Source organism: Typopeltis vanoorti, chromosome 22, assembly GCF_054136105.1.
Source record: "Typopeltis vanoorti isolate ZY-2024b chromosome 22, IOZ_Tvanoo_1.0, whole genome shotgun sequence".
Classification (NCBI taxonomy): domain Eukaryota; kingdom Metazoa; phylum Arthropoda; class Arachnida; order Uropygi; family Thelyphonidae; genus Typopeltis; species Typopeltis vanoorti.
The window spans coordinates 51,167,005-51,187,003 of NC_143570.1; the positions used below are offsets into that span (position 1 = coordinate 51,167,005).

Sequence of the window (19,999 nt, forward strand, 5' to 3'; positions counted from 1 at the left end):
TTTGTAGGAGTCAAAGAGATGTTTTGTAATTCTTTCAGAGAAGCCATTTAATTTCATATATTGTTTTATAGTTGAGAGTTCTCAACTTCTCATGTCATGAGAAATCTGACATGAGATCATCAATTGTTTGCTTATAATGATGATGCAAAGATATGAATGGGAGTCACAGATATTATTGATATACAGCATTTAGAGGGTGATTTGAAAAGGCTAGAAGTGTGGACAAATGATACTGGCCATAATTCAATATTAGTAAGTGTAAACTTATGCACTGTTGTATTGTTGGGATTATGCTTGGAATAACTGAAGTGGCTATAGATATTGGAGTTTATAGGATAGAAAGTTTAAGTTCAAGGGTCACATAGCAAAAACTGCAAACATAACTCAGAAGATAATTGCAGTGTTGTAATATAAGGATATGGAAGTGATTTTGCCTCTTTACAAGGCTTTGATACAACCACACCAGATTACTTTGTACAGATTTAGTCTCCTGAGTTTCAAAGGAATAAAGAAGCTATGTAAAGGGTGCCAAGAAGAGTTACAAAGGTGATATTGGGATTATGGAATATATATTAAAAAGATATATTCTTAATCTATCCTTGTAATGGAGAGTGGACTGCAGATACCAGAAGACAGGAGAAAGGGATAAACTTTTTCATTATATGGAAGGTGAGGGAAAGGGTAAGAGGGCATCCATGGAAGTTAAGTTTGTGTGCTATTAAGAAAGGAGTAAGAGCTGGATTCTTCTCTCACAGAGTCATGAGTGTATAGAACAGTTTACCTGTTGAAGTACTGAATGCATCTAGTGTGAATAGGTTTAAGAGAAGGTATGACAGCTGGTGCAGGTGATGTATTGCCTCCTTCAATAAGTCCTTGACTTCCTGGAGGTCTAATAATAATAATAACAACAACCAGCCACGACTTCCTTTAACTACTCCATGAGTGTGGTACAAACAGAATGGTAGAATGTATCCTTTCTCTTATTAGCACTAACAAAGTCTTGTGGTATATTCTTTTGGCTGTTGCAGATTAGATATGTCCTTTTACTACTAAGAACTTCGGGATGACATTGAAATCTCTACATCTCTTTAGAGATGTAAGGTGGTTTAGTAACTTAGCTTTTTTGCATTTGTTCTTCTCAAAGCACCGAACTTTATGTTTCATTTGTGAACTTAAATTGTACATATTTGGTCTAATGTATTAAAATCAAGAACTTTTATTGCTAAAAGACCATAAGATATAATGAAAAATATACAAAGAGCCAATAAGTTTCACTAGCCACTGTCTAGCATTTTCAAGGCTGTACTGGTGTGAAAACAAATGCATCAAATTACACGTAAAACATACACTTCAGTAACTGCTAGGCTGTTACATTTGATAATTTGTGTTTGATGGCATGCATGCATTCAAATGCTTCAGTCAGAATCCGGTACATGACCAAATCCGGTACAGGCAATAATTTAAATAGAAATCAAGGTACTATTCTCAAAGACATATGGAAAAATCTCATCATTTCTCTCAGTTTAACAGAACTACAATATGCAAAAAACTACACAACACGTGGTCATGTACCAGATTCTGACTGAAGCATTCGAATGCATGCATGCCATCAAACACGAATTATCAAATGTAACGGCCTAGCAGTTACTAAAGTGTATGTTTTACATGTAACTTGATGCATTTGTTTTCATACCAGTACAGCCTTGAAAATGCTAGACAATGACTAGTGAAACTTGTTGGCTCTTTGTATATTTTATCACTATATCTTATGGTCTTTTAGCAATAAAAGTTCTTAATTTTAATACATTAGACCAAATATGTACAATTTAAGTTCACAAATGAAATATAAAGTTCGGTACTTTGAGAAGAACAAATGCAAAAAAGCTAAGTTACTAAACCACCTTACATTTCTGAAGAGATGTAGAGATTTCGCTATCATCCTGAAGTTCTTAGTAGTAAAAGGACATATCCAATCTGCAACAGCCAAAAGAATATACCACAAGAATGGTAGAATATCAATCAGTTTAGTGCACTTACTGAATGTGTTTTCCATTTCAAGGTAATTACATTGTGATATATATTCTAAAGATGACTTATTGATAGTAAACATTTAATTCAAATGTATTAATGTATTTAATTACCTTTATCTGTGTTTTGTTAGCAATCATTAAACAGTTATTAAGTTTAGCCCTTTTTAAAGGTTGAAGGAGGTTGTGCACTGTAGTAAACTCTTAAGTAGATAGACCTAATAAACTGCCTTTGTGTGTGTGTAATCTTAATTCTCCCATAAATATCCATGCCTTATGCATCTAATTCTAACTGATATCAGTAGCTTCATTGTTGTGGTTAGTTATTCCATAATGTGTCAATACCAGACATATCTAACTATGCAGTTAATCCAAAGGAAGATATCAATAAAGTCATCAAAATATTGGTTGCAAACTATCTTTAAACAAAACAACATAAATGGCACTCATATCTAATATATCATTATTCTACACATATAGAATATGGATAGTACTCTATGTTTGGATGAATTTGCATAAAAAAAATTAGTTTCATGAAATTAGGATACAGAATGGTGGCCACTCCAAATGGTCATTTTATCTTAAAAGGATTATTCAAAAGACTACATTATCTTGCACAGTGTCATAATTTTACTGCTAATATTGAAAGGATATTTCATTAGTATTGTCTTGGATATGCATTTCTGTGACCCTGTGATAATGCAAATTATATGTCATATCAATAAAATGTATATATAATTTAAATCACTTATGAAATCAGCCTTTGAAGGCTTTACTTTAAAACCATCCCACATCATGCAGCAAAGTGTCAAGTAATATATTTTTAGGTCATTACAGATTAAGACAATTCTGTGCTTTTCAGATACTAAAACAGAGTTTAAAAAAATTCTCTTCTTACAGAACCAAATATAATAACAGTTTGTTTTGTTAACTTATTTTAGCATCTGAAAAACCAAAAATTTATCTTCTCATTAATATGAAATATCTCTGCATTTTAAAGTTTTAGCATATGAGAAAAATGTCATTTTATATTAAGTAAATATAGTATGTAACTTGATGTCATTAAGAAAGTTATGTAAAATATTTTATGAATATAAAAATAAAATGTAAAGAAATAAATTTTATCTGGGTAAGAAGGAAAACAAAAGTGCTACTATTAAATATACCCTTTCCATATTTTGCCTTTATATTCCTTTGGTACTCCTGAGCGTATTAGCAATTTCAGTTCCAAGGATTGCTGTAGTTCCCTGTTGTCAAGATTCACCATGAAATTTTCCCATTTGCTTTTCCAAGAAAGAATTTCGGGATCCTTAAAAAATGAATTATTTGTTATGAAATGAAATTGCATGTATGTTGTTATATACAGATGTCTACAACCTATATACTAGAGACCATCTATAAATAGAGAATGCACACTATTTATTTTTACAGTAAATCTCCATAATGTCACATGCATTGTGGAAGGTCTCAATTAGTATGCAACATAGCTATCATATAGAAACTTAACCTCATTCACAACACATTTTGCAATGCATTCCACTCACCCACCACTCTCCATGTAACAAATTCTAGTCCTTTCCCCTGTTTACCACTTACATATATGACTTCTCATTCTTCCCTACACAGGAGATTTGTATCTAAGAGAATTACAGAGATCTAATTGGAAAAGAAAATAATTTAATAATGCCAACATTTCATTGCTATTATAGCAACATCGTCTATGTAAGAGGCTGCCTTACAAATAGAAAGTGTGCATTCTGATTGGTTGCGACAGTATACGATTGTTATTCTTAGCCTATGGACGATGACTGAATTTCTATCGATGTAGGAAGGTGTCTCAAATTTTCAGCAGTTTACCATATACATGTTCAGGTTGGAGTGCTCAAGACAGTTTCAGTAGACTTAAATAATTTTTCATCTCTTTATCTTATTAAAATAGAAACTGTACTGTTCTTTCATTTTATGAATGGTCAGCAGTAAGGGCTGGCCTACTAGAATTGACTTGTCATATTTATTGAACTCATGTAACCATTATGTCTCTGTTTACAGATTCCCAGGATGGCTAGTGAATAAATTTATTCTTAGTAGGCTTTGGTAAGAAAATTTAAATTGGTAATTGGTTTAATGACTGTGTTTGTAATTTTCTAAAGGCTGTACTATTATGTGCATAACTAAAAGATAGTAATGTAGTGTTTTTTTTTTTTCATTGAGAAGGAGAGGGTCAATCTTTGAAGGAATGCTTTATTTCTTGGATGTTAGAGCTAAAAGATTATTTTTTTTAAAAAAATGATAAAGCTGCCCTTGAATGCAAAACCTGCACAGCATGCATAGCTGTATTAAACATACAACAGATTAATAGTGATTGTAAGAATGAACGATGTGATGTATATAAGACTGAGGACAGTTATCAGAAGTTATTAAAGAGAAAAAGATAACCATGTAGTTCAAAAGATAGTGTAATGCCCAGGTATGGTAGTAATGAGTTGAGATGGTATGCAAACACAATGACTGGTATATTGGAAAGGTATGTGAGGAAAAGAGTGCAGTTTGTAAATGTACAGAATGAGTTAGTAGCAAAAGTGTACTATGGAGAGAAAGACAATGGAAAATACATTGTATAATATCTTTTCCATTGTCTTATATAATGTCTTAAAGACATACAATGGAAAAGACACTGTACTGAGTAGGTATGGCAATAATGAGCTGAGATGGTAACAACAGTATGATGACTGGTAGGTTGGCATAACTGTGAGAGAAAAAGATGGTGGTTTGTAAATGTACAGAATGAATTTGAAGACAATGAATGCAAATATACTAGAGTGGCAGATTTAGTTTTGAATAGATATGGTGTTAATTATGTGGAGAAGGCCAGTTTTATAAAGAGGTGGCAGGTTTTTCTTGTTATCTTCTTGGGTGTGGAGAAGTCTCGATAAATGTCAAGACCAGTACAGATAGTTACCCTCCCCATCATGTTTTTTCACTATGGACACTAAAGCAATTGAGTGAAGTCAACAGCCTCTTATATACAAGTAGACCAGTCATGAAGACATTTTATGCTTACACCTCCATATATCATCATCAACAACCATGGGTCCAATGTCCATAGGTGTCTGCTGCCATCTTGATATGATTCTTCCATTGCATTCTGTTTTGTGCAAGATGACTCAATTCGTGTATATAGTTTCCGTACCATTTGACGATGTCATCGCCCCATTCTCTGTTTGGTCTTCCTCTTTTGTTCTTTCCTTCAATCATTCCAAACAGCAATGTTTTTAATTTTCTCTCATCATTCATTCTACATATATGGCCAAATAGATGTAGTTTCCTTTTGATTATTTTCTGGATCAGGTTTTCTTTTGGTTGTATTCGTCTGTAGATTTCCTCATTGTTCACTTTCTGTATCCAGCTTATTCTCAAGATCTTTCTATAGCACTTCCTGTCAAATGCCAATATCCTCCTTTCAGATTCTCTCAGGAGTACCCAGGCCTCATATCCATAGAACAGCTGCTGAAGATACAGGTTTATACAATGCACAGTTTAGTTTGCATCTTTATAGCTTGGCTCTTCCATATTTTGTCCATGGCTTTTAAAATAATTGTTGCTCTGGCTATTCTAATTTTTACCTCTTTTTTTGGGGTCCAAGTCATGCGTCATGTGGCATCCAAGATATGTGAAGTGTTCCACATTTTCCAGTTGAAATCTGTCTATCGTAACTCTGTTCAGTAACTTCTGTTGTCTGAATATCATTGTTAGTTTTTTCAAAGTTGACATTTAGTCCATATCTTTTTCCTTCTGTGTAGTGTTTGCAATGTCTGTTCCAGCCTTGTTGCGTCTTCTTCAATCAGGACGATGTCATCTGCAAAGCAGAAGTAGTTTATTCTCATACCATTTATTGAAATGCCTCCACCTTTTTCTTTAATCTTATCTAGTGTTCTTCCCAGATGTGTGAAGAAGATGATTGGTGATATTGGGTCCCCTTGCCTTGTGCCTCGGCTAGTGGCAAACCAATCTCCAGTCTCACCTGCTATTCTGATTTTTGCTTGTGCTTGGCTGTTTATATCTTTCAGCAGGCGGATCAATTTATTGTCCACGCCATAGCATTCCAAGACAGCCCACGTTATATTTTGGTCAATATTATCCAATGCTTTTTGGAAGTCCATGAAACAGCAATATATCTTTTTGTTCTTTCTTCGAGCTTTCTCTGCTATTAGTCTTAGTGCGAGTATTTGTTGCACTGTACTTCGATCTTGCCGAAATCCCGCATGCTCATCCAGAAGATGTGCCTCCATATGCCCCTTCAGGCATTCTGTTAGCATTTTCATCAGCACTTTGCCAAGATGACTCATTAATGCAATAGTTCTGTAATTGGTGCATTCTAAAGCACTGCCTTTCTCATGAAGAACAACCAAGACCGATTTTTTCCACTCTTCGGGGGCATACCCTGATCTCCATATTTCATTACATAGCTTGTGTATTTCTTTTGTAACTGATTCTCCCCATATTTTAGCATCTTGCCTATTATGTTGTCATTTCCAGGACTCTTGTTATTCTATAGATGTTTTATAGCCTTATTCATCTCCTCTTCCAAGATGTCATTTTCAAAGATCTCTGCTGGTGGAGAGATTGCTTTTAGTTCTCTGATTACTTCTGTTGCAGTATCATTTAGTTGATTTTTACATAGTTCGCTGCAATATCTTGTCCATTTGTTCATTTTCATCTTTGACTGCTACTGATCTTGTTTGCCATTTCCTATTGACATTTCTTATAAGTCTGTAGACCTCTCTAGTTTTGTGTTTTCCATAGTACTGTTCAATGTCTTTGCACTGATCCTCCAACCATATAGGCAGATATAAAACAAAAATAAAAAAAAGAATGTAATTTGTTGTCAAATATACATTGTGACCAAGCATAAAAACTTTCCACAATTAGATAAGGAAGTGTGGCATATATAATTAAATTCAGCTGTGAAGGATGCCTCACTGACAGAGAGAAAGTTGAAAGGAAAACGTGTGAATGTTATTTGTCTGTTTAAACTAAACATATTTGGTCGTTTATATAATTCAAATACAAACTTATTTATTAATTACTGACCATTTACGAAAAACATGTTTTTCGTAAATGGTCAGTAATTGATAAATAAGTTTGTATTTGAATTATTTGTCTGTACCACAATTCCATCATAGCCACACTTTATCTAATGATAAGAAGATAAAGTGTGGCTATGATGATGTTTTTCGTAAATTTCGTAAAAAAATTCGTAAATTAATTACTGACATTTACGAAAAACATGTTTTTCGTAAATGGTCAGTAATTAATAAATAAGTTTGTATTTGAATTATTTGTCTGTACCAAAATTCCATCATAGCCACGCTTTATCTAATGATAAGAAGATGACTACAATGGAATTAGCAAAATACTTAATCCTTCCCAATTCTCAACCTTCTCTACATGGATATATATGAATTATAATAATTCAATCATGTTAATCATTTAATATAATGAAAAACAGCATATTTAATTCATTTCTTATGTTTAATGCTTCCAATATTCTATCTCTTTCACAATGACATTTTCAGAAATACAATATTATTAAATATTAACATACAAGCAAGCAAAATAAAGTAAAACTCACTACACTGAAGTCCACAGTTCCAGCTAAGAAAAGTGCCTGCGCTCTATGGTCACAATAGGATGCTTAGGTTTTAACTCAGGATGCCTAAGAATCACTGTTTACCTTTAACATAACCATATGTATTTAAGTTTTTTTTGTTTTTGTTTTTTTCTTTTTCAAGTACAACTGCAGATACTAAAAAAACCTCTCATATTTACTAATTATATGAAGAGCCAAAGGCTTCAATTCGGCGACATGAACTTATTTAAATTAAGGGATATTATATCCCATATTGTTTCTTAGCCGAATAAGAAACTCAAAGAGTTTCATGCCAAATATAGAAACTACATAAAGTTCGGCGATTCCAAGCATAAGCAAATATATGGATAGTGCAACACCTGACCCATCTGGTAGTGCAAACTGAGGCAACTCATAGTAAGGGTGGAGCAAGCTCTGATCACTGTTCTTGGTATTTACCCATAATGTGAACTTAGCTCCTAGGAGCTGTATTACTGTTCTACATTATGAGAGAAGGTCACTACCCAGACCGGTTTCAACCTTTATTGAGGTCTCATCAGTGAGTAGGTAGACCTAGTTAATACCAAGTTTGTAGCGAACAGAACTTACATCCCTTCTATGAGAATTGCCAAGAATGTGTCCTAATAAATTATTAATTATATGAAGAGCCAAAGGCTTCAATTCGGCAACATGAACTTATTTAAGTTAAGGGATATTATATCCCATATTGTCTCTCATATTTGAACTTGTGATTAGCAGCGTAGTTTTTTTCATCCACTTCAAAATTCACTTGAAGTAATCCATTTCAAGTGAATTTTGCTGACCTTTCGAGCAGATGTTGTTGCTTTAGATATTCGTTTGGAAGTGCACACCACTTATTAAAGAGGTTGTTCATGAGGCAGCTAAGGAGGCATTTCATTTTGACAGGAATAGGAATCACAGTACGGTGAAATGGATGATAGGAAAAGCCCTTGAGGCCATGACTGAGAAGAAGTAGGAGGTTGAAAAATGAATACTTGTCAACCTCTCTCTGTATCTAACAACAGATGGTACTAATCAAGACTTTTGTTCTTCTAAAAATAATCAGAAGAGTTTAGCTTAATATAAAAGATAAAAATGTCATAAAGCTGACAAAATGTATTGGAGGTTATTTAAAGCTACAAATGGAGGAAAGAATACTGTAAGATGAACAGAAATGATATTCTGGATGTCTATGGTAATTACAGTGATATATTATTAAATGAAACAAGCAGCAACCAATGATGATGATAATCAGCCTAGAAACCCTATTGATGGGCAAAGCCCTCTCTCTAAGATTTCTCCACTCTTCACTTTCAGGGCTATCTTTCTTCAATTGTTTCCTGCTATTCCTATGATCTCAGTGCTCTCTGCCTCATCTTGTCTTCCTCTGGATCATTTCCTTACTCTGGGAATCCTTACTGTAGTAAAAATCATTCATTTCTTATCTTTTATTCTGATTATATGGCTAGCCTAGTTCACTTTAAATGTTTAGCTTTTTGAATAATATTGATAATTTTTTGTTACCTGCCTAATGCCCAAATATTTTACTTGCTGTACTTTTAGTTCCCAAAATACTTTTCAAACTTTTCAAAATACTTTTGTTGTCAAAGACCAAGTTTGGATATTGTATGTGCAATATAATGGAATCGAGCATTCTTTTCAGATGAGCTAATTAGCCTTCATCCACTGACCCAATCTCCCAAAATCATTATATGCTTTGGTTACCCTCGAATTTCTAACTCTTGTCTATTGTTGAAGGTTATTATTTTTCACAGATAGAATGATAGGAATTTTTGAGCTATTAGTCATGATTTTTGTCTTTTGTTGACTTTATTTCGAGTCCTACTAGTTTGCTTATGTTGTTCAGTTCAGTTACCATTTCTATAATTTCAGTGAAGTGGTCTGGGAATATCAGCAGTAAACTGAAATTTACTTAGTTTAAATACGAATTACTGGGGTTCAGCAAATCTTCATTTAATTTCCAGTATTGAAACCATATGTTTCTAAACATTTGGTTTACTAAAATAAACAATATAACCCAAGAAGTTTCATAAGTCGTTAGACTTACATCATCATCACACATGTCATATCCCAGGTCCACAGTTGTTAGATTTTTTATGGAAGCAGGCGTAGGTGTAGGATTAAACCTTGGTTTTTATTACACATTGCGTTGGGATACAGAGCATTTCTGAGGTTTCCTCAAACTTTCTTAAAAAAACAATTATGATCAATATGTGGCATTTCTGTTTCTTTCCAAACTACTCGGTGGCCTGGGTTTATTATATGGAATTCTGATTTGTGCTATCTTCTTTTCTCAACATCTTTTGCGCGTTCTGACATGTGTATCTCTCCAGCCGCCCCCATTTGCTTGCCAGCATAGCAAATGCCACAAAAGCAGTCAATTTTGTAAACCCGTGTTTTTCTTCATGAGAGGACATGGAGATTTTGATGGCTTGCTTATTGCTGAACTATAAGTTCAGCAATAGGTAAGACCAGTGATAATTTATAGCAATTTAAGGCCATCTTAAAATCTTTTGAAATTACAATCAAAGTATTTTTTATCATTTTAAACATTCAGAACAAAAATAACTAACTCTTACTACCTTAATTTTATTAGTTATTTCATCTGATCTCTGTTTCAAGTTGGCTGCTTTTGTTGTTAATAAATCTTCTTCTTTACCCCATTTCCAGTTAAAACCAAGCTCATCATAGTCTCTTTCTCTGTAAATAAATACAATGCATGTTAATATGATCGCTTACAACACTTGAGAGAGTTTCCTGGTTATATTTAATTACTGATGTCAAATGATAAGCTTGTAAACTACAAACAACAGAGAAATTACTTTTATCACTTCACTTATAATTAAGAAAGTAGTCATTTCAACCTCTGTATTGAAGGCATATGACCTCAATACAGAGGTCAAAATGATTATAAGTAATTATTCTAACATTATTCTAACATTCTAAATTATTCTTTCTTGATTATAAGTAATTATTCTAACACGTGTGTTGTGTCTCCATAAATTCTTCACTATGAACAAAGAAATTGCATACATAATACTATATATGATATTTTAAACTATATTTTTGATAACTTTAATATCAGATGGTGATATTTTAAAGTGCGAAAACCTAAAATTTTCTAGATGTTAGATGTGATATGCAGAAATTGCAACTGGTGATTCTAATCTGACAGGCTCTCAGATTAATGAATGAAAGAAAATGCTGTATCAACAAGGTAGTCAAAGTATATCCCAAATATACTTTGACTACCTTGTTTTTCATCCAGAGATGGCTGAAAAAAGTCCATTCGTAATGCTTTCAGCAAAATCCTATTTGCTTAAAATTTCTGATTATTTTTTAAAAGTGGAAAAGTGTTCATTATCCTCTCAGAAGTTTCAGAGGATGATGGAGATAAATGGATCTGGCTACACAAAAAAAAAAAAAGAGAACAGTAGTTCACTTGTGAGTCCTACTCATCTGGCATGCTAAGTTTACAATATTCCCAAGGGAATGAGTTACTTAGGAAAATGTAAATGCTATAACAGCAATCAAGCATTTTGACGTCCATAGTTGGCAACAGGATGAAGAAACAAAAGTTCACAAAACTTCAGTTACTGACAGAAAAATATGCTCCTTGAGAAGGCTAGTTACTTCATCTCACCAACAAATCCTAGAGAATCTGTAGATGGAGATGTAAGCAGTTACAAGCAATCATGAGTATTTCCGTGATATGTGGTGAGTGGAAATGAAAATATCAAGTAGACAGAACCTATCTGCGTGTAATAAAAAACAATCCTATGGAGCAACAAGATAATTTATATGATCTTCTATACTGATGGATGTCTTTGGTATGGAGGACACCTGAAAAACATGTTTTATCAGAGTTTGTTGTCAAACAATGAAATTAGGAAGTGGTAATGTAATGATGCACTTCTTACAATGTGAATTATAAATTCATCAATTGTAATGAATAGAATCACAACTACTAGTTCATACAGTGTTCTGAACAACTATGTCCTCTATTGTGGTAACATCATTTTATGGTAGAAATTCCAATGTCGTCACACAGCAATGACTATAAATAAATGACAAACATAAACCCTGACCTGAACAAGACAATAAATCTATGAAATTAACCGGAATACAAAATTAGATCAAGACCAAGTCGGTCCTTTTTATTTAGCATTCAAACTTGGCAGTACTGTCCTCCATGCCTCTTGAGGTGTGGAGTACAATATCAACAATATTCCACAAGAAATTAGTCAAATCTTCCACAAATCATTAAGTAGTGAGAATATATATACACTCGGGTCTCTTTTTATGCATATCTTTTTTATGCGGTTTTGAAGTTATGCAGTGCATATTTCATGTAGATTTGGGGTTTCCCTGTTGTACATAATGAACAGCGTGTTGCAGCACATTCCGGAGTAACGTTAGTAACGGGTAAGCAGTGAGTGTCCGTGAAGTTTAATTTTGCTTGTGAGTAAGTGTTTATGTTTTCATTATTGTAAGTCTAAATGTTGCTAATTTTTATTTTAAAGATTTAATTTGGCACAATGGAGAAAAAAGCACCAAAGAAAAGCAATTTCTTTCAAAATGAAAATTGCAATTTTAGATCGCTTAGCAAAAGGAGAGGGATCTACAGCGATTGGTAAACATTTTAATTTAGGTGAATCTACTATAAGAGCAATTGAAAAGAATGAAGTCACAATAAGAAACTCTGTAATTTCTGGCACAAAACTAAGTGTCAAATTATCATCGTACCTAAGAGATGCTTTATCAGAAAAAAACAGAACGTGATTTGGATTGAAGAATTAACTCAAAGAAGAATTCCTATAAGAGGTTATTTAATTAAACAAAAAAAGCTCTTCGGTTTGATGAACAAAAGAAGCAATTGGAGCCATCTACTTCTGCTTCCCAGGCTGATAAAGAATTTTTGGCTAGCAAAGGATGGTTAACCGGGTTTTTAAAAAGGAATGCACTTCATCACGTGAAGATTACAGGCAAGGGTGCAGCAGCAGCAGATGAAAAAGCAGCCAAAATTATTGAAGATGGTGGATATTGTCCTGATCAAGTGTTTAATTCTTCCAAAATAATCCTGTTCCAAAACAGGATTATTTTGGAAGAAAATGCCTAGTCAAAAACTTGCATCGCAAAGTCTGAGAAAAAAAGCAAGTAAAGATCAAGTAATGTTGTTACTTTGTAGCAATGCATCAGGGGATCGAATGTTGAAACCCCTCCTAATAAATCAATCTCTAAGATCACATGCTCTAAAAGGCAAAGATCTAAAACTGCTGCTGGTATATTGGATGGCTAATACAAAGGCATGGGTAACAACTGCTGTATTTACTGAATGGTTCAATAATTGCTTTGTACCAGAAGTGGAAACATATATGAATCAAAAAGCTCTCGATTTTATTAATTGTTGACAATGCACCAAGTCGCATTGTTTCAAGTCATCCACATTTAGAACATCCAAATGTGCAGGCAGTATTTTTTTCCACCCAATACAACAAGCATTATTCAGCCATTAGATCAAGGCATAATCGCTACTTTTAAAACATATTACGTTAAGCACACTCTTCAATTTATATTGGATAAACTAGAAAATGAATAATTAACAGTAACTGACTTTTTGAAAAAAATTTCTATTTTGGACTGTTTAAATCATGTTGCATCTGCTATCGCTGAAATAAGACCACAAACTTTAAATGCCTGCTGGAAAGCAGCTTGGTCTGGATGTGTTGCAAACAATGCAACCATTCAAGCATCTACATGATATCAGCTGAAATCATTACTTTGGCACATGAAATTGGTGGAGAAGGTTTTGATACATTTAGTCAGAATGATGTAGACGAATTGCTTGTGGATAATGCGTTAAGTGATGATGATATTATTGGATATTGCTTAACTTTAGATATTGTCGAATATCCAGAAAACAATAGTGAAGCAGAAGAAAAACCTGTCCCCCTAACTGCAAATATATTTTGAGAAGGTCTTCTTGAACTCTGCAATAAATTGGAAAATAATTTTCTTGTTAATGACACAAATTCTGAATGAGTCTTTAAATTTCAGCGTGAGCTGAAGAACTGTAAGTCTGGATATTGCAAGCTGTATAAAAAATTAGTAAAAAAAGAATCATTGCCTTTACCGTACAGATCTGATGTGCAGACTATGTCTTCTGGTGATGAAAGTGATATCGCAACAGTTCGCAAATGTTGCTGAATATTGTCTAATAGTGACGATAATTCTGATAAAAAAATGTAAAAAAAATTGTTACTTTTCAACAAAATTAAATGAATAAGGCTTTAAAACAAACTGAGGAATTCTTAATTTCCTGAATTTTTATAAACTTTTTTATGCAATTTTAGGTTTATTTTAATTCATTGCTTTGGTTTTATGCAGTTTCAGAAAATTATGGAACGTATCCCTAATATTTTTCAAAGTAAGTTAGGTCTTTTTTGTATGTGATTGATTTTTTATATGCAGTTTTCTATGGAGCTTATCTACTGCATAAAAAGAGACACGACAGTAATTATGTAATAATTTTATGTAATTATGCTGTAAATTATTTTGTAAATTATGTAATGTAATTATTTAAATATACATGTTTGCATAAAAATTGCATACATATGTTACAAATAACATTAGATTAGCAAGAGTTCTCATTTCCCAGAATTCTGAAATATTTAAACTATCACTAATTAAAATAAAAATCAGTCTAGGATTGAAAATGGATGTGAAGTATATCTGCCATTAATCTTCTGGATTTTATCTCAGATCTGTCTGGTGTTGGCTGATCTGGTAACAGATATGAGTTGGATCTACAAGTCCTTTTGTCTCTGATGCTGCATGTATCATGCTCAGACATGGGCACATTTCAAAGTAACTAAGTTTTGGATGGTGTTTATCTACAGCAGATATCCAAAGCTTTATTCTGAGTTTCCTTGTCAGCTGTTGTGTTGATAGAAAAGGAACTGAATGCTGCCAAATCAAATTCTGCGAAGGATGAGATGACATTCTAGTCATGCAAATTGTAAAAAGTTTTCCACACATAGTTACAATGTAAATATACATGATAAAAAATTAAATTATTGTTTTAATCCAATATATAAGCATAAAGTATCTTCAAAAGTAGTCTACTTTTACGGGACCCACATTAACTGGCCTAGTATCTGTTGTGTAGTTATTAGCACTCCTGAAAGATAAGTACATTTTTCTCATATTTTAGTTGATATGATTAGGTTAACTTATATGGTTTGAAAAATTCTCAGCCTTGACCATAAATGGCAACACTATCAGCAAGATTTTTCCCCCCCTAAGTTGGTACATCTGTCATAAGCATCCATGTGAAACTGCAAGTCATTGTATCAAGTGGTTTTTTTATACAGCTGTCAGAAGCCTTTTATCCATTCCAAGGGATACTTGAAATGGATAAAATTCAGTATCGTGCGGTTATAAAATTCTTTGCAAAAGAACGTTTAACCTCCCAAACGGCCAGGACGTCTATAGACATCCAGCTAAATCTAGATATGATTCAGCCCACCTGTTGAAACAACAGGGATAAGAAGTGCAATTTGACCCCTCATGTCCATTAGAAGGTGTGATAAACCCTCAGTGAAGAGAACAATCAATCGGATTATCTCACGTTCATAGCTGCCTCTCAGTTGCCTATAACAAGAAACGCTCTTCCTTGTTCTATGCTGGGTAACTGGATCTTAGTTATATTGGATAGACTAAAAAAATCGAAATTATTTATATTTTTGTTTTCTCTTTTTATTGTACAATACAACTTTAATGTCTGGACAAAATAAAGATCCTTGCATAATTTCTTCATTTAAATTTTTTTCTAATCGCTTACTCGACAAAACATTTTCTTTGTTCTCGAATAAATTAATTCACGATAATTATTTGAAATATTATTTTAAAAAAAGAAAAGAAAACCGGCTGCTGACATTCCAGATTATATTATTTTTTGTTTAAAATCATCGAAATCGAATAATACTTTACACATTTCCTTTAATCGACTTTGCTTTATAGAGAATAACATGAAATTCTTTAATCATATGAAACTAACTTTTTTCTTTATATAGCAGTTCTTTGTACTTTCACTTTCTTGGTTTCCTTGTATAATTGGTCATTACAAAATGAAATTATCAGTTGTGATTTAAATTTAGATATATATTTCTCCATAATTCAGATATTATACTCCATTTTTTAAAGTAAGCAATACATTTGCTTATATTTTATCATTCAAAATATGTATATGTGCATGCATCAAATTGAAATTCCATATTTTCACAATAGAATTGAACTTTATTTCACCTTTGTTCTTGTAGAGAGGCTTATACGCTGGTTAAACATGATAACTAATAATTAAGGAATTGACAGCGTATACTAGAAATATAAATTAAATAAACTTTAATATATACTTTCCGATATTTCGGCAAACGTCATGTTGCCATCTTCTTGGGAACTTAATACAAATACAAGTGCACGCAAGTACTACATAACAGGAAATGAGAACCGAAGCTAGGAAGCTACTGTTTTCCTAAAGTCCTGATGGTGCCCCTAGCGGGCTATATTGGTAGTTCTTGGCCTTTGGGGCTGAAGTTCTTCTGATAAATGTTTCCCAAATTTGGGGCAGTCTCATGCATCCAAATTTGTTGAGGTTTGGCATGTTCCTAAGGACTGAGGCTGATTCCATGAATAATCTTTCATATTTGAACTTGCTGCGGTGTATTACTGAGGTTTTCTTCCATCTTATTCTGTGGTGAGTATCTAGAGCGTGGTCTGCAAGCCCAGAGTGGCTGTACTGGTGAAATCGGATGTAATCCTTGTGTTCTGAGATTCTGATATTTGCTGTCCTGCCTGTTTGGCCAAAGTGAGATAATTTACAGCTGCAAGGGACCTGGTATATACCAGGTAGGTCTAGGGGAAGTGGTTGGTCTTTAGTGGAGCGGATAAGGGATGCCAATTTTCTATATGGTCTGTAACAAGTAGTCAAGCCATGTTTTTTTAAAATTTTGTTGATTTTTTCCAAGGTGCCTTGGATGTAAGGAATGGTGATGGATTTAGAGTAATCATATTTGTGAAGGGGGGAGAAGGTGGGTTGTGGATAACTGGTTTAAGTATTTTTTGCATTCTTTTTTTTTTGGGGGGGGGGTAGGCATTGGCTGAGAAAGTGTCACGGATGTGATTTAGTTCAGTGGTTAGGGCTTGATCATTTGAACAGATTATTTTTGCCCTGTTGAATAGTGTCTTAATAACTCCATGTTGTTGTGGGGGGGGGGGGGGTTGATGGGATTATTGGTGAATGTATCTGCCTGTATGGGTGGGTTTTTTATAAACTGAGAAAACCAAGGTTCCATCAGGTTGGCGGGTGACTAGTGTGTCTAGGAAGGGGAGGTAATTGTTTTTCTCTTTTTCCAGGGTGAACTTGATTCAAGGGTGTTGATTGTTTAAGTGTATTAGGAAAGAGAGGAGTGAATCCAGGCCATGTGGCCAAATAGCGAACACATCACCAACGTAGCGAAGCCATATGGTAGGTTTTTGTGGGGCTGAGTTTAAGGCTTTCTCTTCAAAAGTCTCCATAAAGAAGTTGGCCAAGGGTGGGGAAAGTGGTGAACCCATGGCTGTCCCCTCTATCTGTTTGTAGAATTTTTCCTGCCAAACGAAATAGCCTGAGTTCATTGTAAACTGAAATAGGGTTGAGATATCGGGAGGAAATTTAGCTTGGATTAGCTCTAAGGTTTCTTTGAAGGGGACATTCGTGAACAAGGAGGAGACGTCAAAACTGACCATTATGTCATTATTTTGGAGTGTAAGGTTTTCTATACTGGCTTTGAAGTGGGCTGAGTTTTTTATGTGTGATGGTGTGTTGCCAGTATAGTGTGAGAGCACTTTGGCTAAATGCTTGGCTAGTTTGTAAGTGGGGGGAATCAATGCCATCCACTACAGAACGTAATGGCACATTTTCTTTATGTATTTTTTGGAGCCCATATATGCGGGGGGGGGGGGGTCTAGAGTTAAATGGTTTTAGTCTGTTGGTAATCCGCTCCACTAAACACCAACCACTTCCCCTAGACCTACCTGGTGTATACCAGGTCCCTTGCAGCTGTAAATTGTCTTACTTTGGACAAACAGGCAGGACAGCAATTATTAGAATCCCAGAACACAAGGATTACATCCGATTTCACCAGTACAGCCACTCTGGGCTAGCAGACCATGCTCTGGATACTCGTCATAGAATAAGATGGAAGAAAACCACAGTAATACACTGCAGCGAGTTCAAACATGAAAGACTATTCATGGAATCAGCCTCAGTCCTTAGGAACATGCCAAACCTCAACAAATTTGAATGCATGAGACTGCCTCAAATTTGGGAAACATTTATCAGAAGAACTTCAGCCCAAAGGCCAAGAACTACCAATATAGCCCGCTAGGGGGCACCATCAGGACTTTAGGAAAACGGTAGCTTCCTAGCTTCGGTTCTCATTTCCTGTTATGTAGTACTTGAGTGCACTTGTCTTTGTATTAAGTTCCCAAGAAGATGGCACCGTGATGTTTGCTGAAATATTGGAAAGTATATATTAAAGTTTATTTAATTTATATTTTGTACACTGTCAATTCCTTAATTATTAGTTATCATATTTCACCTTTGATAGTTTAACCCTCCCTTGCGGCATCATTATCACACAAGCAAAAATTGTTATGAAACATAGGTACAGTTTTTATTTAATTCGTTATTATTCTCTAGTAATTGTTCCACAGAACTTTAATTTTTCGATACAAAAACTATGTGGTGATTATTATAAATCAGCAAATTATAAATCAGAAAATATACCTATTATTTCCTGATTATTATAAATCACGAAATTGTGTGATATTCGGTAATAGGCGAAATTAATATTTAAAATCACTGTCATTTTATAAATGCAATATTCAAATGAATGTACTGTTTCCATTTCATCTTGAAGGCGAATTTTTAAGTTCTTTTTATAACACACAATGATATTTTCGTATTTTCAAAGGAATAAAATATAAGAGGAATTGGAATACTTTTTACATTTCCTCTTGAACTGGAAAGAGTATTCCAGGTAAACTATTTCACCAAAAAAATGAAAAAATAATAAAAATAAAATTAATAAATATAATATATAAATAATAATGTGAACATTTTCACCTCCAACACTCAACATTGATGTGATATGGGTTTCTTGTTTCGGAGATATAGATATGTATGTTTCAAATTTCTTGTTTCGGAGATATATATATTACAAAGTTTTGTAATAAAAATTTCTGCTACAATGAAGTTTGACAGGATCAACATTATTACTACCTTATTTTTGTTTCTCTTGTGGGAGAAAAACGGTAAAATATCACTGTTATAATTATATCAAATGTTATAATGGCAAAAATAGTAAGAAAAAATCATTAGCACTTTCTCTTCAAAACACAAAGAAAGAACATTGTAAATTCAGCCAATGAAAAAGAAAATACTACATATTTTTCTTCTGTTATCTGATTTTTTTTTTCTTGTATTACAAAGAAGAAATCACTGCATATAACATGGGGTATGCAGGAGGGAAAAAATCTGGAAATTGGTTACATTATAATGAATAGAGAAATCATGTTAGAAAAAATTATTCACGTAAGATTCTAATATCAGCAGACATAACATTTTCTTCTAGGTTAGATAACTAAGTAGCTAAACTTTTGCTAGTATTTTACAGTAAAATGAATGGGCATGTTCCCCAAGTGATTTAAGTTTGTAACAGTTGTCTTGCGAACGATTTATAAAATAAATTCTCTGAAATATCTGCACATTGAATAGGTCTATACCCCCCCCCCAAAAAAAAGAAGATTATGAAACAAATATGCACCTTTTCTTTTAAAATAATTCAACCTCTTTTTGAAGATAACTGTATCAAATAATTTATAACTTTTCCATAATAAAAGTGAAACTGATCATTATAAATTAAGAAATTATTTTGGCATAAATAACGTATCAGCATGTAAAAGAAATGTCAGTATTTCTGTTAGGATATCTGTAATCAACAATAGAAAAAGAAACAAGACATTCTGGATGTATTCTGCACTACAGCTTGAGGCACTTGAGTGTGACTTTAGTGTTATCTCTTTTCTTTCTCAATAGCAGTGAGAGTAATAAGCCTTTAGCTTTTCCTCCAGCTAAGAGGATATTATCAAGTATTTCTAAGACGTAGATTATTTCAGAAATAGCAACCAGCAGCAGTAGAAGTAGTAATATTTAGATTTTTTTTTAAAGAAAAACAAACAAAAATAATACTACTGAACT

General features: G+C 33.5%; 1 protein-coding gene across 1 annotated transcript in view; it reads right to left on the reverse strand.

Annotated features, from left to right (window-relative positions):
- The window catches only part of LOC150094412 (TBC1 domain family member 2B-like), a 406,352-nt gene that overhangs the window by 228,504 nt on the left and 157,849 nt on the right, over positions 1-19,999 (reverse strand). Inside the window, exons 11-12 of the mRNA XM_090412467.1 lie at positions 10,281-10,398; positions 3,194-3,336 (exon numbers count right to left, since the gene is read on the reverse strand). Of these exons, the coding sequence (XP_090268593.1) occupies positions 3,194-3,336; positions 10,281-10,398 (261 nt within the window). The remainder of the gene's footprint in view (positions 1-3,193; positions 3,337-10,280; positions 10,399-19,999) is intronic.